Genomic DNA, 25,012 nt, shown 5'->3' on the forward strand with positions numbered 1-25,012 from the left:
GAGTCCCTAGTCAACTTAATCTTGTTGGAATCTCAGTTTCTCTATCTGTAAAATCAAGAATTAGAACTAGATGGCTTCCTAGATCCCTTCTACTTCGATGGTCCTATTGTTCCTTCCAGTTAAATAAATGATCCAGTGATGAATATGAATGATGATACTTTTGATTAATGTAAAAAAAAGTCATTTGTTGTTTTCTGACATCCTATCAACTTGAGAAACATCTTGCTGATATTCTCTCTAGGTCTAGATGGAGAAGGATAATGAGAGGAAACTCAAGAGATCTGCTCTGAGCTAAGAATTTGGTCAAATCAGAAAAGTTTACAAAAGACAAGAAAAGCTCTGAAACCAACTGGGGGATTCAAGTTCAAGTTACTATGAACTCAGGAAGGGTTAGGGTTGGAGATAGAGTCAAAGGTTCAAGTTAGAGATGCATTTAGAGTCAGAGTTGGAGTCAGAGGGACACATTTAGTAGCCCTAATTGGTTAAGTTAGAGTTGGAAGCAGAATTAGAGGTGCATTTAGGTTAGAGTTGTGGGCATTTAGGGTTAGGATTCTATTAATTTCTAACCCTAACCCTAATTGCTTCTGACTCCAACTCTAAATTCTTACACACTAGATTTCTGTAGTCTGAGCTAGGATTAACATAGTAAAACAACCACATCTGTTCAGTAAGTAAAAATTATGTTAAAGGAAATATTTATGCATTTTCTTTTATCTGGATTAACACAAAATCTAAATTTCATGGTATACCTAAGTGGTACACTTTTGGAGAACCATTGTAGTGCGTGTGTGCATGTGTGTGGGTGTGTATGTGCATGTGTGGTGTGTGTGCATGCTACTATTATTTTAGGCTTCCCACATTTTGCCTTCTACATCCAAAGTAAAAAAGGATTGGTCTTCGCTCAGTGGGGAGGCAGGAGAAATAACAACATCCTAGATAACCATATCAAACCAATGCATAGCTTTAAAATCCTCTTTTAAAGTTGGCTATCAAGTGTTAAAGTTGATATAGCAATTCTCTAAGACTTCATTGGATCTTGGATCTCATCACCTGTTGGCCATTCCTTCCAATGACACAGATTTGAACTCATCCCTACCTGCTCAGTCTCTGGGAGTCATTCCCATGTCCTCTCATAAGGTTATCCTGGAGTGTCCAGCATTTGGGGACTCACTTTCTCTTTATGTGGAGAGAACACTATTTGGACACAGGTTGTCCATTGTTTATCCCTGGCCCTCACCATATGACCCACCTGCCTTCTCCTTCTCCTTCATCCTCACTCTCGTAATTATCATTTTATAATTTGTAGAGGTGGAAAGTGCTTTTCATAACAGTAGCTCAACTGACCTTGAACTAAGCAAAAGAACACCCCTGTAGTTTCTTTTCTGCCTGATTCTCTGCACACAAGAAAGATCTTAATAAATTACTGCCATCACAGATCAAGGCAGTATACCCCTTCCCACCTGCACATCACACCTACAGATGAACCAGTCTGACACCCAGAATACTCCTCCTGTAATCTTGACAGCTGAGATACGTACTGCTTATCTTTGAGAAGAAAAGAAAATCTGACAGTATCTTAATTATAGTGACAGAAGTAACAAAGTCATGTAATACCATAAAATACGACCAGGAAACAGTTTGATAAAGACTTGTAAAGTACTCCTTTTACTAAAGGTTAAGAGGAACTGCCAACTTTCTTCAGGTTGGGGTGGAGGGAGCTTCATGTGATATTATTAGAACAGAGATTCAATAGCATCTCTCCCAGGGTGTCCCAGGTATATCTTTGCTCCCCTCTCTTCTTGCCTTACATTTGTCTCCCAGAGAGATTCCTAGCTCAATTCCTTGAATGCTCTCTCATGAACCACTTCCCATGGTTTAGGATGACCTAAAATACTCCCCCTTGTTTTCTAACTTGCATTCCAACAGAGTTTGACTTTAAAACCACAATCTTCCTGTCGTACTCCTTTAATTATCAACCTGGCAGGAAGACAAAGGAATTCTCAAGGATGACAGCATGATGCTCCCTCTACCCCAATCTCTTGCCATGGAGAAATCTTGGGAGATGAACTTTCTTGAACGTAGGTAGGAAATGTGGGGATATAGTGACAGAATTTCATAAACACATGTTTTTCAGCTGACCCTTTAAGTATATTTTTGATGCTTTGTAGATCACTATATTGGTGACTCAGCCAGATTTAAATCTAAGGTTAGCAAGGCTCATTAATATATTAAACAAACTGCATTTGCTTACAAAAATGAAATGATTTCTGCATTCTCCCAATGAATTAACAATAGAGCTAGACAGTAAGAAGAAACAGGATTTGAAAGAGGAGAAAGACTCAGCAAATGATAAAATAATTAAAAAAATAATGGTCAAATATGATTGACATAGAAATTGGCAGTGCTAAGATTTGAACCTAGGGACTCTGAATTTGAATCCAGGTCTGATTTATCTTCATTCCGTGATATTCCATTCTACTTCCTCCCTCATCTATCAAACACAAGTCCTGGCATATTGTAGATGTTTAGTAAATGTTTATTGACTGAGTGATCATATGTGAAATTTCTAAAAATCTGTTCCACTGAGAAAGAAGAAGGAATGCTGCTACAATGGGAAAGATCACTGGCCTAGGACTCGAAAGAATCATGTTTGGGGCAGAGCCAAGATGACAGAGAGCAACTACTCACCTAAGCTCTTAGACAAACTCCTTCAGGTACCTCTAAAAAAGAATCTGACCAAATTTGCAGAGGCAGAATCCAATAGGAGACAGACTGTGGCAGATTTACAACCCAGGACAGACTGGAAGGTCAACGGGAAGGATCTGTTACACCTGGGTGGAGGAGCGCACAGCACAGCACATCCTCACCACTGCAGGGTGGTCTGATGCAGCAGCTGCAGTGCAGAATCTCAGGCAAGACAGCCCAGGATGGAAGTCCAGCAGAACTGAGCAAGCGAGAGCCTCAGAGCCCCAGGTATCTACAGCAGCTGCACCTGAGATTATCAGCCCACAGATTAAATGTCTGTAAGTCATCTACTTGAACTTCTGGGAGCTAATGGTGGAGTGATTGGTAAATGCTCTCTTCCCCTCCCCTTGTTAACTTTGAAAGAACCATAAAATATTTCCCCAGAAAAATCCTAGATCAATGGGATCAGCAGAAGGGGCAAACAGTCTCATAACACATGAGGCTAGGAATATTACTAAGGAGAACCCCTCTTACTGTGGCAAATGACCGAAGCTGTCCCAGACAGCCCCACCTCAGTGAACCAACCAAGAGGAGATCTGGAGCCTGGGGTGGTGGTGCAGCCTCATAACCATCACCAACAGGACCCCATGCATGCCTCAACACTCCAAGAAAAATGGGAAGAGACCAGAGCAACCAGAATCACCAATCACTAATCTTATCTTTGCTCTAGCTCAGCTGAGGAGATCTCCCATGACCAGATCACCCCTTCCCCACACTTAACAAGCTAGCTCTAGGGCTAATCCAGGGATACACATAAAAGAATGCTCCTGGCCTCTGTTTTCTCATAATGGCCAGCTGGGTACCAGGTTCTTTAGCTTCTAGCTGAAAGAACCAGAGGCCACAATACACAAAGTATCATCATGATGAGTAAGAAGCAAAGCAGGAGAAAGACCACAGAATCTTTTATGTGGACAAGGATCAAAACATGAATACCAAAGAGATCAGTATTGAGACTGTACTCCCATCAAAACTTCAGAAAGAACTATGAACTGGTTGCATGCACAAAGAGCACTCTTTCAAGAACTGAAGAAGGAAATAGAAGAAAAACTGGCCAATGATTTTAAAAGTATGAAAAAAAGAATTCGCTGAAGAGAACAGCGCATTTACAGATGGAAAAGGAAGTACAAAAACTAACTGGAGAAAATAATTCCTTAAAAGGGATAATTGGACAGATGGAAAAGGAGATGCAAAAGTTAACTGAAGAAAACAATTTGAAAAAAATTAGCATTGGGCAAGTAGAAGTTAATGACTCTATGAGATATCAAGAATCAGTCAAACAAAATCTAACAAATGAAAAGATAGAAGAAAATGTAAAATATCTACTCGGAAAATCAACTGACCTGGAAAAAAGATCCAGGAGAGAAAACCTAAGAATGATTGTCCTATGAGAAAGCCATGATGAAAAAAAGAGCCTGGACAATATCTTTCAAGAAATCATCAAAGAAAACTGCCCAGAAGTCCTAGATCCAGAGAACAAAATAGTCATTGAAAGAATCCACTGTTCACCTCCTGAAAGGGACCCCAAACTAAAAACACCAAGGAACATCACTGACAAATTCCAGAACTATCAAGTGAAGGAGAAAATATTACAGGCAGCCAGAAAGAAACCATTCAAATATTGAGGAGTTACAGTCAGGATCACACAGGACCTTGCAGCTTCTACATTAAAAGATCGAAGGAATTGGAATATGATATTCCATAAGGCAAAGGAGGTGGGACTACAACCAAGGATCAATTACCCAGCAAAGTTGAGCATAACATTTCAGGGAAGGAAATGAACATTCAATGAAATAAGGGATTTCCAGACCTTCCTGATGAAAAGGTCAGAACTCAATAGAAAATTCGATCTTCAAATGCAGTTCTCAAGAGAGGCATCAAAAGGTAAACAGGGGAAAAGAAAAACTTGTTACTCAATATGGGCAAACTGTTTACTTCCCTATAAGGGAGGATGATACTTGTTAATCTTGAGAACTGTATATGTATTATGAAATATAAAAGGGACATACATAGAGGGAGCAGGTATAAATGATGTAATGATAAACATGTGATTTAAGGGTGCAAAGGAACTGTAACAGGAGATGTGAAAAGGAGAAGGCAGAAAATAGTAAATTACATCACAGGAAGAGGCACAAAATTATGTTAAAGTAGAGGAAAAGAGGGGAGGAAGATGAGCATTGTTTGATATTTGCCTTCATCTGATTCAAGAAGGGAACAATAAACTTAATTAAGTATACAAATCCAACTAGCTCTATAGGGAATAGGAGGAGAAGGGGGGAAGAAAGGGGAGGGGAGGCTAAAAGGGAGGGAAGAAGTAGTAAGGGTAAAGGGGAGTAAAAGGGAGGGGGGTTGAAAGAAGGAAGGGAAGACTGCAGGAGATGGGGATCAAAAAGTAAAACTCTATTGTGGAGGGGAAGGGAGAAGGGAGAACTAAAAGCACAAAGAGTGAGAAAGAAGATGGAGGGAAATACACAGATTATAATCATAACTGTGAATGTGAATGAGGTGAACTCTCCCATAAAACAGAGATGGATAGCAGAATGGATTAAAACCATATTCTAATAATATGTTGTTTACAAGAAACACATTTGAAATGGGGGGATACGCACAGGGTAAAGTACAAGGTTGGAGTAGAATATGTTAGGTTTCAGCTGATGTAGCAAAAGCAGAGGTAGCAAGCCTAATCTCAGACAAAGCAAAAGCAGAAATAGATCTAATCAAAAGAGATAAGGAAGGAAACTATATTCTGCTAAAAGGTACCATAGACAACAAAGCACTATCATTAATAAACATATATGCTCCAAGTGGTATAGTATCCAAATTCTTAGAGGAAAAGTTAAGGGAGTTACATGAGGAAAATAGACAGCAAAACTATAGTACCTATAGGACGTCAACTTCCCCCTCTCTGAGCTTGATAAGTCAAACCTTAAAATAAACAAGAAAGAAGTTAAGGAGGTGAATAAAACTCTGGATAAGGTAGATATGATAGATCTCTGGAGAAAAATGAATGGGGATAGAAAGGAACATATGTTTTTCTCAGTAGAACATGGCATATATCCAAAAATTGACCATATACTAGGGCATAAAAACCTCACAATCAGTGCAGAAAGACAGAGATAGTCAATGCATCCTTCTATAGCATAATGCAGTAAAAATTATATGTAATAAAAGGCTATAGAAAGATAGACCAAAACTTAATTGAAACCTAATCCTAACGAATGAGTGGGTTAAACAACAAATAATAGAAACAATCAACAACTTTATTCAAGACAATGACAATAATGAGATAACCTACCAAATCTTATGGGATACTGCAAAAGCAGTTCTTAGAGGAAGCTTTATATCTTTGAATGCCTACATGAATAAAATAGAGAAAGAGGAGATCAATGAATTGGGCATACAGCTGAAAAAGCTCAAAAAAGAACAAATTAAAAATTCCCAAGTAAATACAACATTAGAAATACTGAAAACCAAAGAGAGATTAATGAAATTGAAATTAAGAAAACTACTGAACTAATAAATAAAACTAAGAGTTGGTTTTATGAAAAAACCAATAAAATTGATAAACCGTTGGTCAATTTGATTAAAGAAAAAGAAAGAAGAAAACCAAATTATCAATATCAAAAATGAAAAGGGTGAACTCACCTCCCATAAGGAGAAAATTAAAACAATATTTAGAAATTATGTTACCCAACTGTATGCCCATAAATTCAACAATCTAAATGAAATGGATGATTATTTTAAAAAACATAAATTGCCCAGATTAACAAAAGAGAAAGCTGAATACTGAAATAACCCCATCTCAGAAAAAGGAATTGAACAACCATCAATTAACTCCGTAGGAAAAAATCTCCATGGCCAGATGGGTTTACAAATGAATTCTATTAAATATTTAAAGAACAGTTAATTCCAATACTATATAGAGTATTTGGGAAAATTGGGGAAGAAGGAGTCCTCCCAAATTCTTTTTAGTGATACAAATATAGTTTTGATACCTAAACCATGAAGAGCCAAAAGAAAGAAAATTATAGACCAATTTCTCTAATGAATATAGATGCAAAAATTTTAAATAAAATTTTAACAAAAACAATACAGCAACTTATTATGAGAATAGTACATTATGATCAGGTAGGACTTATACCAGGAATGCAGGGTTGCTTCCATATTAGGAAAACTATTAGCATTATTGATCATATCAACAACAAAACTGACAGAAACCACATGATTATCTCAATAAATGCTGGAAAAGCTTTGGACAAAATAAATAAACCCATTTCTATTAAAAACACTGGAGAGCATAGGAATAAATGGAACTTTGCTGGGGATGGAAGCTCAATTCCATGTGGACAGTCTCGGGCGGGTAAAGGTGGGAACTTCTAAATCTTAGAGTTCTCACGAGGCCCCCCATAAACACCAGGGAATCGAGGAGTGAGACCGAGCAATCTCATGTATTTCCGCCTCTTCCCATGAGAAACGTGATGGGAGAGAGCTCTCCCCGCCCTCGAGATTGTCCCGGATCTGGGCACACCTATTGTTATCTAACAGGCATGGTATTCAGGTGTAAACTGTGAGGCTGGAGAGCTTAATTAGGATCAGGAAAGCCTGAAAGCGCTCTTAGCTCGGGAGGGGCCCTGACCGACAGAAGGCCTCTCCTCCCTTTCCCTCTCTTCGCTTTTCCCTCCCCCTCTCTCCCCACTTACACTTCTGCTTCCAATCTCTTATTATAAGATCTTTGCCTCCTTGGGAGATTCCTCGCTCCCTCCTAAGGAAGAATTCCCCCTGCACTTGTAACCAGAACCCTGAATAAAAGCTTAACCCTTGTTCGACTCTGAGAGGTCTCTTCTCTCATACGACTATCCAGTTTGACCAGCTGAAGACCTGTGAGAGGTAAGGTAAGAAGACTCGGGTAGCCCTCAGGCCTCTAGGCCTGGCAGAACTTTCCATAAAATAATAAGCAGTATCTATCTAAAACCTTCAGCAAGTATCATATGCAATGGAGATAAGCTAGATGCATTTCCAATAAGATCAGGGGTAAAACAAGGATGTCCATTATCACCACTATTATTTAATATGGTACTAGAAATGTTAACTGTAGCAATAAGAGAAGAAAAAGAAATTGAAGGAATTAAAATAGGCAAAGAAGAAACTAAGTTATCACTCTTTGCAGATGATATGTTGATCGAAAATCCCAGAGCTTCAAGTGAAAAACTACTTGAAATAATAAATAACTTTGGGAAAGTTGCAGGTTACAAAATAAGCCCACACAAATCTTCTGCATTTCTATGTATGACTAACCAAGTCCAATAGCAAGAGATAGAAAGAGAATTCTCATTTAAAGCTAGGATAGACACTATAAAATATTTGGGAGTCTACCTGCCAAAACAAATCCAGGGACTAGATGAACACAATTACAAAATACTTTTCACACAAATAAAGTCTGATGTAAGTAAATGGAAAAACATCAGTTGCTTGTGGGTAGACTGAGAAAATATAATAAAAATTACAATTCTACCTAAATTAATTTACTTATTCAGTGCCATATCAATCAAACTATCAGATAATTATTTTCTAGAGCTACAAAAATACTATCAAAATTCATCTGGAAGAACAAAAGGTCCAGAATATCAAGGGAACTAATGAAAATAAATGCTAGACAAGGTGGTCTAGCTCTACCAGATCTCAAATTGTATTATAAAGCAGCAATTATCAAAACCACTTAGTACTGGCTAAGAAACAGAAGGGTAGACCAGTGGAACATGTTAGGTACTCAAGACACAGTAGTCAATGAATATAGCAATGTACTGTTTGAAAAACCCAAGGACCCCAGCTTCTGGGATAAGAACTCACTGTCTGATAAAAGTTGCTGGGAAAAGTAGACAACAGTGAGGTGGGAATGTGGCATAGACCAATGCCTGACATCATACACAAGAATAAAGTCCAAATGGATACATGATCTAGGTATAAAGATTGACACTATAAGCAAATTAGGGGAACAAGAAATAGTATATTTTTAAGATTTATGGAGAATGGAGAAATTTATGACCTAAGAAGAGATAGAGAACCATATGAAGTACAAAATGGATAATTCTGACTACATTAAATTGAAAAGTTTTTTCATAAACAAAGCCAATGCAACCAAGATTAAGAGGGAAGCAGAAAACTGGGAAAGAATTTTTTGCAATTAGTGTCTGTGATAAAGGTCTCATTTCCAAAATATATAGAGAACTGAGTCAAATGTACAAGAATACAAGTCATTCCCCAATTGATAAATGGTCAAAGGATATAAACAGGCAGTTTTCAGAGGAAGAAATTAAAACTATCTATAGTCATATGAACAAATGCTCTTAATTATTATTGATTAGATGCAAATCAAAACAACTCTGAGATACCACATCCACCTATCAGATTGGCTAACATGACAAAACAGGAAGATGACAAATGTTGGAGAAGATGTGGGACAGCTGGAACACTAATTCATTGTTGGTGGAGCTGTGAGCTGATTCAACCATTCTGGAGAGCAATTTGGAACTATGCCCAAAGGGCTACAAAAATGTGCATACCCTTTGACCCAGCAATAGTACTTCTAGGACTGTATCTCCAAGAGATCATAAAAATGGGAAAGAGTCCCACATGAACAAAAATATTTATAGCAGCACTCTTTGTAGTGGCCAAAAACAGGAAATCAAGGGAATGCCCATCAATTGGGGAATGGCTGAATAAATTGTGGTATATGAATGCAATGGAATATTATTGTACTATAAGAAATGATGAACAGGAAGACTTCAGAGACACCGAGAAAGACTTATATGATCTGATGCTGAGTGAAAGGAGCAGAACCAGTAGAACTTTGTACACAGCAACAACGACAGTGTGTGAGGATTTTTTCTGGTAGACTTAGAACTTCATTGCAATGCAAGGACTTAAAAAAATTCCCAGTGGTCTTTTAAGGCAAAATACCTTCCACATGCAGAGAAAGAACTATGGAATTCAATCACAGAATATAGCAGATCATTTTCTTTTGTATTAAGTTTTGGTTTGTTTTATGATTTCTCCTATTCATTTTAATTCTTCTATGTAACATGACTAAGGTGAAAATGTATTTGGCAGGAATGTATGTGTAGAACCTATATAGAGTTGTACACCACCTCGGGGAGGGAGCGCAAAAGGAGGGGGAAGGAGGGGAGGAAAGGGGGAAGGAAGGGGAGGGAGGGGAAAAAAGTTTTGGATTATATGGAAGTGATTGTGAAGCACGAAAATAAATAAAATAATAGTAAAAAAAGAAGAAAAATAAAGTGCCTGGTTCTATCTGGGCTTTGATTTTCCTAAAAACAAATCATGTTTGCAGCCTTGGTTTTATTGCTTAACAGCTATGGAACCATGGATAAGTCATATGAACTCTCTGAGTCTCAGACAACAGAGGAGACTAGATCAAACTCTGACTGGGAGGATCTCAAGCTCGGCTTCTCAAATAGGTCCAGATACTGAACAAAGTTATTGTGGCCATTAGTTCACATTTTCCAGAACAATTTCATATGAGAAGGAAACACCTTCTGGAAAGGGAAAGTATAATATGTCTTATACATGTATGCTTTTCCTTTAAAAATGTGTATCGATGCAGTGATGATTTAAGCAAAAGACAACCACAAAGAAAAGAACAGTGGATTTGGAGTGAAGTCCCTAAATTCAAATCCCCCTACATCATGGGTCAACTAGTAAAGTTACTTATTCCTGTGGTGCTTGGCTTCCTCATCTATAAAATGAGGGTGCTGGTCTCAATATCTTTTATATTCCCTTTCAGTTCTAGGTGTAGGATTCTATGTTCCTATGAAATCAACCTCCTTGGGACTCTGTTTCCTCAACTCTAAAATGAGGATTGGATCACAAACCTGTGAAGGGTATTCAAGGTAGTTTTTTTTTCCATCATGCATTTTTCTCAAACAACAAATAATAAAATTATAACTATTCTAGAAAAGGCTGTACCATACACAGACACATATACACTTATTGCATATATGTACATAAATATATCTGTGTCTCTCTATAATCTGTATCTGTACATGTATGCATGCATATATATATAAATATATATGTAGGTTTATATATATATATATACATATGTTAATATGTGTGTGTATTTAATACTTGTGTGTATGCAGAGTGCTCAAAAGTCTTAATGCAGTTTTTATCTATTAAAGCTATAAAACTTTATAAATATTTACCTACATAAATATCCATATATCTCTATATGTATCTCTCCATAAATATAGACACATATACTCACACATACAGACACATCTCTCTATATATCCATATACACATACATGATTCTTAAGGAATACACACATATATGCATTTGTACAATACAAATGTACCTATGCATAAATACAGATTTTCACATATTTGTATATATGTATATGCATATGTGTGTGTGTGTGTGTGTGTGTGTGTGTGTGTGTGTGTATAAGGCAGCTATATGGCACAGTGGATAGAGTACTGGGCCTGTAGTGAAGGAAGACTCATCTTCCTGAGTTCCAATCTGGCCTCAGACAGTTACTAACTGAACATGTTACTTAGCTCTGTTTGTCTCAGTTTGCTCATCTATAAAATGTACTGGAGAAGGAAATGGCAAACCATTCTAGTATTTTTGCCAAGAAAACCCCAAATGGGGTCATGAAGAGTCGAATATATTTAAGCTTCATTTCAGCATTAGTGTGATCAACTCAAATGTCAGGAGCCCCTTGAAGACACACGCTTGCTTGAACACCGTTCTTCACAGAGTGGAATTTGGTTTCTTACGGTTCTGGTTCATTTGAGAAGGTTTATTTTAGTTTGGGGTTTTATGACTGAAGTCCTAGAAAGGCCTCATCTCAAGTGGTTCATCTATACAAAGTCATGATGTCATAGTAATAACAATAAGCGCTTAGATGTACCTAGCCATTTATATTTATAAAGTGTTTGACTTTTATTATAATAATAGTAGCTCATTTTTATGTGGTACTAGATAGCATTATGACTTATAAAACCTCCTCTTCCGAGCAATCTGATGAGGTAGCTAAAGATGATAGAATATAAGCATCTTGAATGCAGGAGTTCTTTGCTCTTTATCTTTGTCACCTATATGACCAGCACAGAGCCTGGCACATGGAGATATTTTATAAATGCTTGCTGATTGATGATGATGATGAGGATGACGATGGTGTTAGCAACGATGTGATGATGATGATGATGGCTGTCACACATAACGGACTTAAGGTTGGAAAAGGTCTTTTTGCATAATCACCTTGTGAGCTAGGTCATATTCGCATTATTACACTGAATTTACTCCTAAAGAAACTGAGTCTCTGAAAGATGCATTTGTCCATGGAGGGTCAACATCATTTGTTAGCATTAGCTCTGAAAATAGAATCCAGGGCTCCTGCCTCTTTCTACTGAGGTCCTTCTAGAAGAATGTTGAATTTGGCCTAGGAGGAACCAGGTTCAAACTCAGTTCTGCTCCTTACTGCTTGTACTATTTCCACTGAGTCACTGACCTCTGTGGACCTCAATTTTCTCCTCTTTAAAATGGAGACATTGGACTAAATGTCCTCTAAAGCCTGACACCTATGATCCTATGAGGTCACCTGATGAACATGGTGACCATAGAGATCCCCACTAAAAAATGATCACGCTACTTACCTTACTTGACTGGAGTGCATGGTAAATACTCCATAGAGGAAAACAAACAAGCCCACAAAGGCAGCAGGGATCAGCATTCCAGTGTACCAGCCTAACCAAGCAAAGTACAATCCAATCTTTTCACCAAAATAGCGCCTGCACAGAAGAGCAAACACACAACTTGTCAAATAGTGCTGTAAATTTAATGGTGCCAAGTCTAGAATTTTAGGGGGTAAACTTGAAGCTAGTGGTCAGTCAGTAAACATTTTTAATGTGCCTGCTATGTGACAGGTACGCTAAATTGGAGGAAGAGGCAAAGAGACAAAAGTGAAGGAGTCTCTGTCCTCAAGACCCTTAGTCAGATCTACAGCCACAAACCCTGTAGATGGAGCTGATGATGACAGGTAGCATGGTAGATAGAAAGCTAGACCTAGAGTCAGGGATACCTGAGTTCAAATCTGACCTAAGACCTATATCTTTGGGCAGATTACTTAACCTCTCTCTGCCCATTTCCTCATCTATAAAATGGTGATTATAATCTCACTTGCCTCTCAGGGTTGTTGTAAAGCTCAAATGACATAATATTTGTAAAGAACTTAGCACACAGAGATTGGTATACAATAGGTGCATAATAAATGGTAGATATGACGATTAATAGAAAATCCTCTTCATTTCCTCATATCATGTGAGGATGGAATGAATTTTATTAAATTACTTTATTTTGTTTGATAGTCTGGTTTAATGGAAGGCACTGGACTTCGTGTTGAAAAAAATCTATCTTTGCACGCATTACTAGCTGTGTGTCCTGGAAGCAGATGCTTCACAGGCACTCCATTCACTGGGACAATGAGATGCTGAAGTAGTTACTGATGGTTCACATTCATGTTGCATTTGAGGTCTGCAAAAACACTCTGCATTTTATCATTATTTTATCGTATCATTTCTACATATTTTATCTTGATCCTCTGAACCTTGAAACAACCCTGTGAGGAAGATGCTGTTATTATTCCCATTTTACACATGTCAAAACTAAGGCAGGTCCAGTGACCAGCTTTAGAGTCATACAACTAGTGAGTGTCTGAGATGGAATTTGAACTCAGCGTTGTTGAGTCCAAATTTATCATTCTCACCAGGAGTATGGCAAACAGCTTTCTCTGCTGTTCTATTTCACTCAGTGATTATAAAGAAAAAGAATTGTTAACCTTAAAACTGCTTGGGTAGGGTAAACTGTTGTTTGAAGGCTGCACATTTCCCATCAACATCCTTTATATAGCCATGACTTAGCACAGAGGAATTAAAAGAAAAAAAACTTCTCAATTCCCTCTTGTTGTCATTATGTGTAATTGTGTGGTAGGACACATCCGTTTGTCCTTGTTTGCTAACGAGCCCAAGGTCAATTGAATTCTTAAAAAAAAACCAAACAAACCCTAGGACAGGGTGTCAGGAGACCTAGGTCTTACTCCCAACTTTGATTGTTGTTGACATCTATGTGAGCTCAGGAAAATTGCTTGCCCTCCCTGGGACTTTGCTTTCTCTGTTATTAAATGAGAAGGTTATACTAGGTAATCCTAAGGTTCCCTGAGTCTATGACTTTAGGTGGTAACTGGTGAGATCCTTTGGTTAGTGCTGTCAGTCAGAAAGGACCCAAGAGCCCACACGAATAAGGATCCCAGAGGACTCTCTTCCCAGAATTCTCCCTGGTGTGTCACCTTTTGTGGATGTGGTCGCTAGCACACGTATTTGATCCCTGCAGTTACTGAACTGCAGATGCATTAGACCTTAAAGGACCTCCTGGGATCTCAGTTAGAAGGAGGGAAATTGTCTTAATGCTGCTTTTTATTCAGTCTCTCCTTTTTTTTAATTTCTCCATCTGTCCCCAAGTTTTCCCTTTATGTGTTCTGTTCAGAGACATCTCCCTCGTTAATCCTATTATCAAGTTCATTGCCATTCAGTTTACTTTCACAGGATCGCAATCATTTTATAAGACAAGTGGAAGGAACATTAGACAATCTAATCTAAATCTAGCATTTGAAGAAACTGAGATTAACTGACTTGTCCAAGGTCACCCAAGTCGTATGATGCCAAAAAGATGAGTTTTAAATTTAAGCTCTCAGACTTCAGAGTTTTTAACTAAACCAAACAGTCTCTTATTTCTCTTAGGAAAGTGCTATCAGACAATTTAAGAGTCAAAGACTGGCTTTCAAAGCCATTCAAATACCTGTTACACTTGTTAAACCTTAGGCCCTTTTAATTACTCCAATCCAGTGACACTGGCTTCCATAATGGTCCTCACATATAATGCTCCACCTCCTGACTCCAGGCATTTGTCTGTCTGTCCTTCATGCCTAGAACTATCTCCCCTCCTTATTTCTGCTTCCCAGCTTCCTCCAGGTCTTACCCAATGTCCCATCTTTTGCAAGAAGTCTTTTGTGTCCTCCTTAATCTTAAGGTCTTCTGTCTGTTGATTATTTTTAATTTATCCTTTAAATATCTTGCTTGTATGTCAGTATTTTCATGTTGTCTCCCCTAATAGATCATGAGCTCCTTGACAGCAGGGACTATCTTTTGCCTTTTTCTGTAGACCCTACATGTAGCTCAGTGACAGGTACATTATAAATGTTAGTTGATTGACTGAAGGAGTATCAAAGACCACATAGTTCATAGGAAACCGCCTGGAATGTATGTGAGTTGGGTGGGGGTGGCATAGAAGGAATTGCTGGATTTGAAGTCAGAATGCCTGCAATTTGATCAAGCTCAGTTCTACCACCTAATAGTTGTTGACCTTGGATAAATAATTTAACCTCTTTTAGCCTCATTTTTCTCATCTGTAAAATGAAATGTTTAGATTGGATGGCCTCTGAAGTCCCTTTGAGGGCTATTTATATGGGTCCACCAATAGCCTATTCTTTTATCATACAGTAAACATTCTCCTCTCAAGACGGAGGCTCAATGTTTTACTAGGTATTATAGCAGATCCCCTGTATCAAATCCATGTTTCTTGGAAATGCCTTATTTTGGGGTTCCATTTAGTATTAAGGGAAAAGAGTAAGGAACCTTATATTGAAGGGGAAATATAGATACAAATTCACTTATGTTATATCTACAGTTTTTACCATAGATTCTTGGAGGTTGTATTCTTTTGGGGGGGGGGGTGTCCAAAAGGTTGCTATGGGAAAAAAAGCTGAAAAAAACCATAACTGCCTTAGAAAGAAATGAATTGGAATATTTATCAGCAGATGTGAATCTCCAGCTTTTATGTATAGCATAAAACAGGGAAAAAACTCATATAAGTAAATACTACCTTTTTCAAAGTAAGTTTGAAATTTGATTTGATAAAAGCATGGTTTCCATACATAAATTATTCCTGTGGTGGTGGTGGTGGGTAATAAGATGAAGTTAAAGTGAAAATTGCTTATAAAATACATATACCCATTTGTAAAGAAAACAGAATGGAGTAATTAAAAAATGTATCAATACGATGTCCCCTATCTTCTTAATACCAAGAAGAAACTTTCAGGAACTAAGGAAGCACAAGCCACCCCCAACCTCACTCTGAGCATGACTCGTCCTTTTTCTTATCCTCCTTACTACAAGTTCTGAGATAATCTATGCTCATACATGAGATGATAGGTTAAAAAAATGGGAGCCCTAAAACGACATGGTGAGAAATTATCTTCTTCCTCTTCCTCCTCTTCTCCCTCTTTCCTTATTACTTTCTCTTTTCTAACTTTTACCTCTTTTCCCTTCCTCCTAGTCCTCCACACACACACACACACACACACGTATTCACATACATACATATACATTCATACACACACTTTTTGGGGGGTCAAATATTAGAATATTGTAGTGGAACAGAATCACAGAAATTGACTTTGGAAGGATCTCTGCTACTTGTCACTTATGCAAAGAACCAGCTCAGAGATTTAAAAGTCAAAAGTATCACAGGGGTCATTTAACTCAAACCCTTCATTTTTTGAGTAAGAAAACAGCCTAGAGATTGCTCGATGACTAGCCCCATGTCATAAAGGTAAGTACCAGACTGAGGATAAAAAGTAGGTCCTCTTATCCCTCATCCAGGGAGCTCCCTTCCTTCTCTTATATGCTACCATTCCTACATAATTCAGATAAGCCTTACATGAATAAGTCAGAATTTAAGAAAGAAATTAAAATTTTCTTATTGAATTAGAATATTCTGCCATTAAATCTACCTAAGTATGTAATTATATCTGATTAAAATCTTTTAAAAAGCCATCTGAATATTCTTGAAATTTTGTTTAAAAAAAGTAGAACATCCTTCTTCCTTCATCTCCTAGTTTGCAGGGTACTACTTAAGGAAAATTGTCTCATTTGCAAAACATTTGAGTGAATATTTGAAAGATCAGGGATTTCTGTGGTGCGAGGGAACTCTTCATCTGATAACTCCCTCTCCCAGCAGATTACTATCTATGACTTAGCGGGCAGTTCTTAGGAACATGCCTGAAGGTCAGAGGTAATACAGTAATGAAACGCTGTTTCTAATAGACAGACCATGGTACTTGGAACCAAAAACAGTGAGGGCTCTTGTACTCCCTCTGACTCATCTCATATTTCATTACCTGTAAAAAAACATCCAGAGAACCTACCTCAGTGTGCGTGTGTGTGTGTGTGTGTGTGTGTGTGTGTGTGTGTGTGTGTGTGTGTGTGTGTTTTGGGGAAGGGAGATGCAGCCTGGTGTTAAATATAGTGATGAACTTGTATTCAAGACAATCTGGGATCAAATTCCATTGGTGACACTAACTCTTATGACTATAGCTAAGTCACTGAACTTTTCTGAGTCGCAGTTTTCTTATCTGCAAAATGGGGAAAAAATGCCTTAAGCACCTACCTCATGAGATTGTGCAGTTCAAATGAGATCATGCATAGAAAGCATTTTGAAAATTGTCGAGTGCTATATCAATGCCAGCTATGGAATAGCTGTGTTCCTGGCCAAGCCCAGTACTCCTTCCACTAGTCCATCGAAGGCTATGGTTTAAAATCTTGCCCTTGAAGTTCACTTCCAAAGTGACCTTAGTTATTGAATGTCCCTGGGACTTCTCTATAATGTGAACAGGTCAGACCAGAGGTCCTCTGATGTCTCTTCCTGGTCTAGATCTATGATCTATAAATGACTAAGAATTCCACCAAAATAAGAATAATATTTGGAAAACATTCTTTTGTAGAGGCAGTTAAGTGGCATAGTAGACTGAGTGGTATACTTTTAGTCAGGAAAACCTGGGTACAAACGTGGCTTCAGATATTTACTAGTTATATATCCCCGGAAAAGTCACTTTAACATCCGTCTGCCTCAGTTTCCTCAACTGTAAAATGGGGGTAGCGATAGCACCTGTCTTACTGGATTTTTGTGAGGATAAAATGAAATATTTGAAAATGCTTTATAAACCTCAGATAATTCTATTATTATTTAAAAACTCAACAGAGAACCTTTTTGAGTATGAGTTTAAGGGTAATGTTCATTCATTTGCAAAAATTACTCAGATGTGGACTCTGGATTTTTATCTGTCTGAGTCAGCAGTTCTCTCAAAAATGTGTTAGTACCTGATTAAGTCGAGGGGTTGATACTTATACCACATTCCCCAGCAGGCCCAACGCTTATATAGCAGGTGTCTGTGGTTCTTGGCTCCATGAGTTTTAATCGGGTGTCTGCTTTGGTAGCTTCCCTAAAGAAAAAGAAAATGATGAATGGATAGCTACCACATGAGTGAAAGGAGAAACACAATGACATGACAACTGTGTTTTTCTACTTTTAATGGTCTCATTTGACATTTTAGTGACAATTTTATAAATGGCGCACATGAGGAAATGATCAGGAACCTATCTTTCCAGGTATCCCTTCACTGGTTTTTATGTCTGAATTTAAGATCTTTTTAAAATTCTGTGAGACAGATCTACACCACTTAGAGTCAAATATGTTTTAATATTCAAGGTTTAGAGAACCTTAGACTTTTAAAATAAAGAAAATTACTCTTTTTTAATGTGGGAAGAATTTATGTGGAGGGAAAGTATTGCAACCTTCCACCTAAAAGTTGGGCAGTAATACTGAAGCAGTGGATTCTCTAACCTTTGAAGACTAGAAGATTATTAGAGTTGATAAGGAGAATGCAAAGGCATTGAACCATCTAGGAGAATAACATATTTTATAGAATTCTAGGATCTTTACATTTTACTTTTGAGGAAATTATACACACACATACATGTTTGTGTGTGTAACTATTCTTGCTTTCCAATCAGATAAAGAAGACAGGAAATCAAAGGGCTATGGATCTTGAGCTAGAAGGAACCTCAAAGGTCCTTGAATGCAAACTCTTCTTTGTACAGATGATAAAACTAAGGCACAGAGGGGTTAAACTACTTACACAGGTTGTAAACAGGAAAGTCAAGAGGCAAACCCAAGTGTTCTGACCTCAGCTCTCAAATAGTCATTCTACTACATCATGCTGTCTCTGTAATGGGGGTATAGGGGGTGAAAGCAAGTATAATTATTAGTTAGTTGTAAGGTGTCCTTCTTTATCGGAGTCTAAGAACTGGAGATAAGACAGATCACTGCCACTTCAAAGAATTTCTTTTGAGCATGTAGACTCATTCAAGGGAAAATGTTAGCCTGTTTGTAAATAGGACTGAATATGGTAAAACCTCAATTAACCAGAATGTTTTTAAGACAGGGAATAATTCCAAGTTCTGTATGCTTGTGCTGAAAATCCTTATAAACAGTGTATTTTCCTTTTCTATTACTTCCAGAGATATGAGAAGATGATGGATTTGGAAATATTCCAGACATACAAATGGTCTTTTGGATGCTTATTACTGAAGCATTCCAGCCATACTTTGGTGTATTCCCTCATTACAATTTTACTTCCCAGTTCTAGCTCTAAGAACAATACTCAAACAACTCTACCATTCTTGGAATGTATATGTAAATCATGTGTTCCATGACCCCAGTCACCACTCCATTTGACCAAAACAATCCCTGGCCACCACTCCCCATCCATATTATCTATTGGAGTGCAAGGACCTTGAGAGGAGGGATTTCATTGGTGGTCTGTATCCACAATACTTAGGGTAGTGCCTGGTACATAGTAAGCACTTAATCAATTTTTCATTCATTTCTCCATCTAGCCTGACAACACCTGTACTCTCCTGTCTACTGGCACACATGAGATACAGATAACAACCCAGCTGTCCTTGACTAATAGCCGCTCCCCCCCAATGGGGACCAAGATGTGACTACTTCATCTAACATCTATTCTTACTGTATGATCTCTCTCTTTTTTTTGATCTCTCTTTTTTTAAGAAGGAACATGAGTACATGTAACAAAACCATACAGAGCATCATTTCTATAAGTAAAGGAAAAGTAGGTTCCCTTTATAAACAACATGACATAATCAGTCTTCTTCCGCAGTACTTTTCCTTTCCCATAATCTTTCACTTCCCCATGGATCAGTTAACTACATTTAAGACAATTAATGCAAGTATGTACATCCCTCTAAACCATCACTTCCTCTTCCCTTTAACTTACATCACACAAAATCAAAGAATGTTAAATTTGCAAGTGAACTTATTGTTGAGTTGTTTCAACCAAGTCCAACTTTCTGTGACCTCATTTGAAGTTTTCTTGGCACTGGACACTGGAATGGTTTGTGATTTTTCTCCAACTCATTTGCCAAATGGGGAAACTGAGGCAAATAGAGTTAAGCTGCTTGCCCAGGGTCACAGAGCTAGTAAGTATCTGAGGCCAGATTTGAATTCAGGTCCTCTTGACTCTAGACCCAGCACTCTATCCACTGTGTCACCTACCAGTCTGGAAGTGGACTTAGATATGCTCTAACACTTCTATCTCATTATACAGATGAAGAAAATGAAGTTCTGAAAATCATAATGGCTTATACAAAATTCCACATTCAATCAGTTGGGGTGTGTGTGTGTGTGTGTGTGTGTGTGTGTGTGTGTGTGTGTGTGTGTGTGTGTGTGAGAGAGAGAGAGAGATATAGCACCAGGAATCAAAGGACTTGTCTCCAAGTCTGGTGTATGATGCATATATCTTGCTTGGTTACTCTGGGAAACTTTCTCTCTTTCCTTGTATTTTGGTTATAAGCTAAACAAAGCAAAAAAACCAAACCCCAAACTCACAAGAGTTCTAATCATAGCTGATGTACTTAAGTAGTGCTAGTTATAAGCCTTGTGGTGATGAAAAGAAAAGTCATGTGTTTCAAGTGACATTTGAGAAATAAATTAGAGAGCAGACATCAGGTTTTAAAGCTTTTCTAAGTGCCCAGGAGAGCCTCTTAGAAGTTCCACAAAATTCTCCATTTACCTCCTTATCCATCTCTAATTGAACCTGGTTTTGCTTGAGCACCAATACTTCAATGTACTAAAGAGTCATGCTTTTGTCCCTGTGGGTGCCCCATGGACCAATGTACATTGGAACCCTTCTGTGCCTTCCATTCTCAAAGTATCTTGGATTTATGTATTTATTTTGTGGGGGTGGAAATGCGTATGTATGTATATCTGTATGTATATCTATCTCTATACATGACTATCTATATATGTACATATGTATGTTTGTGTGTGTATGTGTATATGCATGTGTATATTTGTATCAGTAAGCACTCCAACATACAACGGAGGTGGGGAGGGGGAAGCTGCTATCATAGGTTCTTAGATCTGCATTCATAAAAGGAAAACGACTTTCCAGGGGTTACTTGTTTTTGTACTTTAGTCCTAGTAAAGCCTCTTGACTGATAAAGGCAAGATTCGATCAGGCCCTTGATTATACTCAAACAAAAACATCAGAAGATCCTTATTTTACTTGCCATTACAATATTGTATACACATATACATATAAAGCACAAGCATTTAATAAGTAGCTCCTTACTATGTGCCAGGTGATGTGCTAAGTGCTGGGCATACAAAGAAATGCAGAAGGTTGTTCCCTGCCCTTGAGGAGCTCCCAATCTAAAGGTGAAGACAACATTAAAATAACTGTGTAAATTAGAAATGTCTAGGATAAATTGGTGGTTATCTCAGAGGGAAAATACTAAGATTAAGAAGGACCTGGGGAAAGCTTTTTGCAGAAGATGAGACTTAAGTCCAGACTTGAAAAGAAGCCAGGGAAGACAAAATGTAGAGATGAGAAGAAGGAGAGTTCTAGACGTTATAAACAGCCAGTGAAAATGGCCCCAGTAAGGAGGTGGAGAGTCTTATTTGAGTAATAGGCAAGGAGGCCAATGTCACTGGACCTTAGAGTACATGCCAAAGAGTAAGATGCAAGGAAACTGGAAAGGTAGAAGGGAGACCAGGTTGTATTGGGCTTTAGAAATCAAACAGATAATCTCATATTTGAGCCTGGAAGTAATTGAGAGCCAGTGAAGTTAATTGAATAGGTGAGTGATACGATCAGACCTGTGTTTTAGGATGATTAATTTGAGAGCTAAGTGGAGCATAGAGTAAAGTGGGGAAAGACGTGAGACAAGCCAATGCCCCAGCATGCTGCTACAACAGGCTGAGTGTGAAAAGATGATTGCCTACAGGAGGCAGTAGTAGTATCAGAGAAGAGAAGGGGGTGTATTTAGGAGATGTCACAAAGGTAGAAATGATAGGACTTGAAAAAATGATTGGATATTGAGGAAATGAGAGAGTAGGGAGTAAACTGTGGCACCTAGGTTGGTATCCTGGTAACAGGGAGGATGGTGGTGATGTGAAAAATGGAGGAGTTAGGAAGAGGAGAAGGTTTTGGGGAAAAATATAACATGTTTGGAAGGGATGAGTTTAAGAAATTTACATCTAGTTTATCTAGTTCAACAGGTACAGCATGGTAGTTGGAGACATGACACTGGAGGTCAGGCAAGAGGTCAGAGGTGAACTGGGAGATCTGAGAGGCCTCTGCTTATAGATGATAATTAAAACCATGGGCAGTGATGATATCAGAGAGAGAAGATAGTCTAGAACAGAGCCTTGGGGGACCCCCATGCTTAATCTGTGATATGGACAAAGATCTAGTAAAGAAGACTGAGAAGCAGCCATCAGATAGATGTGAGGAGAAGTAGATGTTTCATGAGAAACTAGAGAGAAGATAAGATCAAGGAGAAGAGGGTGATAGACTGTATCAGAGCCTACAGGGAGGTCAAGTAAGATGAGGACTGAGAAAAGGTCATGAGATTCGGCAGTTAAAAAAACATCAGTAACATGGAACAGAGCAGTTTGAACTGAATAACGAGGTTGGAAGTCAGACTGCAAGAAGTTAAGAAGAGAGGGAGATGATAGGCAGTGGTAGCATCTATTATAGATGTACTTTTTAAAGTTGGCCAGAACAGGAGAGAGGTAAAAGATGATAGATAGTAGGGACAGAGAGATCATGTGAGCTTTTTATCTTTTTGGTTGGGGAGACAAGGAATTGTTTACAAGGAGGAAGGAAGCAGGAGACAAGGACTTGAAACCAATCAGCCACATGGCACTGGCAAATATGCATCAATCTCTGAACACTCATTTGGAAACTGAAGTGGTTGGGCTACAAGGTTACTTCAAGTTCTAAAATATTAGCATGTAGCCCAAGAGTTGGATTAAAAATATCCATGGCATCAGTTTCGTATTTTTTCCACAGTTTATCACTGTATCTTAGCAATGGACTGGAAGACTGGAGGGCTTCACATCTCCAACTACCTTGTTGAACTGGAGGTGGAAAAAACCACAACCTCATCACTGATTATAAGTCACAGTCATGCTTCTTTCCACTGGGCTTTATGTCAGCCGTTTTGGTGTTTCCTCAGAGATTGCGTTCCATGATTTATAAAAACGTGATATGACTATGGGACTATTGATGTAAAAAAAAATAGGTTTGCCTGTTGGGTGTTAGTCTGTTATTTTCCAACTGGGAAGGAAATTGTCTTAGAAGACTGTTGCCAGATTAATTCTTTAGATGGAGTCTTGGGGCTCATTTCTCATCAAAGGCAGTTTTCTGATTATCTGTAACTAATTCAGGTCCCTCTAGTCTATCAAACTCCCACAAGAGTCAAGTGTAATCATTCTCTGAGGTTCCAACACCTTAGTGAGAATCCATCATGACATATGCAGTTCATGCATAGGCTAATAAGGGCAGAGAGTTTGGTACTGTTGTGAACTGTGTATGTCACTGTGTGTGTGGAGTGGAAACATTCCTACCCTTGCTATGCATTTTCTCTCCGCTACTGATACTACTATTGAGAATGATGGCCCTGAGAATCTGTGTTGTTGCAATGATCAAATAAAAAATTCATTTATTTTCATAATGGAAGGAAAATGGAATCAAGATTTTCAAAAGATTTTCAACAAAAAGTTTCTCGAATTTGACAGGAATCAAGATTCTTATTCTGTTGAGTCTCACTTCATGTGTTCTTTTTCTCTAATCCAAGAGCCTTTCCCTATGTCTGTCTTCTCCTTTGTGTTCACCTCATTACAGCTTATATAAATAAATACTGCTGGGTGACTTTACCTTCAGATGTTTTATTATGAAATGGTTCTTATTTGTACAATTATCCCTATTCTCCACAGCTGTCTTTTTTTCCTGTTCAAATGGCCATGTATTTATTTAGCTGTGTCTACCCTCCCCGCCCCCCAATGGAAATTCCTGGACAGCAGGGATTTGGTTTTTTTGTTGCTTGTTTGTTTGTTTGTTTTTTATTTTGCCATTTGTATCCTCAACATTGAGCACAGAGACTTTCATGTAAAAGAAATTTAGTAAATCTCCACTAACTTTGTAACTTTTGTACATTCAGTCATTACCCTGTGTCCCCTTCCCAAAACAGTAACACCCCTTCCTGAACCTGATAATCAACCCGTATTCGTTCAGTGAATATTTGAATTTCTTCCTGAAGAAATCACATGTGATTTAGCATTTGAATTGGCATGTTTATGTATATGTACACAATATGCATAGAAATAATACATATATACATACCATATGCATACATATATAGTACACACATAATACATACTATATATAGTACATGTGCTATATGTTATGATACCATGTTTTATATAATATTAATATATCTACTATATAATATATGAGAAAGAAAGCCATACAGATAAATACTTCACCTCCTTGCATACAGCAATATTCTCTTGTCCATTTGGCCAATCTCAAGTCTCTCCTTCCTCCAATCCATCCTCCATTTTGCTTCTAGCTGTATCTTTATGCAAATATATGACTATGCTAAGTCTCAGCTCAAACTCCTTCAATGACTCCCTACTGCCCACATCTTCCTTACTTATGAATGTCTTATCTCTTGAGGGCAAGGTGTTATTTCTTTTTTCCACCTTTGCATCCCTCGCATCGAGTGCTCCACCCCTGAAAGATACTTAATGAATCTTTATTGACTTACCTTGATCAAAGATCAGAACAAATCAGATTTTATAGCTAAATAAACAAAAAATCTTGTGAGCCAAAGTACCAGGTTAACTAACTACTATGACCACTTCTTTCAAAACGTTCACTCTATGTCAAAGTTTTGCCATAGGATGGGAACATAAGCTGCCACATATAAATGCATATTTTACATTCTTGGATTCTTTTTGTCACTAAATCATTCAGTTTTTAAAAAT

General features: G+C 38.0%; 1 protein-coding gene across 1 annotated transcript in view; it reads right to left on the bottom strand.

Moving 5' to 3' along the window:
- The window catches only part of ANO3 (anoctamin 3), a 229,858-nt gene that overhangs the window by 110,675 nt on the left and 94,171 nt on the right, over positions 1 to 25,012 (bottom strand). The window contains exons 10-11 of the mRNA XM_072619308.1: positions 17,974 to 18,095; positions 12,418 to 12,552 (exon numbers count right to left, since the gene is read on the bottom strand). Coding sequence (XP_072475409.1) covers positions 12,418 to 12,552; positions 17,974 to 18,095 — 257 coding nt within the window. The remainder of the gene's footprint in view (positions 1 to 12,417; positions 12,553 to 17,973; positions 18,096 to 25,012) is intronic.

Source organism: Notamacropus eugenii, chromosome 6 (genome assembly GCF_028372415.1).
Source record: "Notamacropus eugenii isolate mMacEug1 chromosome 6, mMacEug1.pri_v2, whole genome shotgun sequence".
NCBI classification, from domain to species: Eukaryota; Metazoa; Chordata; class Mammalia; order Diprotodontia; family Macropodidae; genus Notamacropus; species Notamacropus eugenii.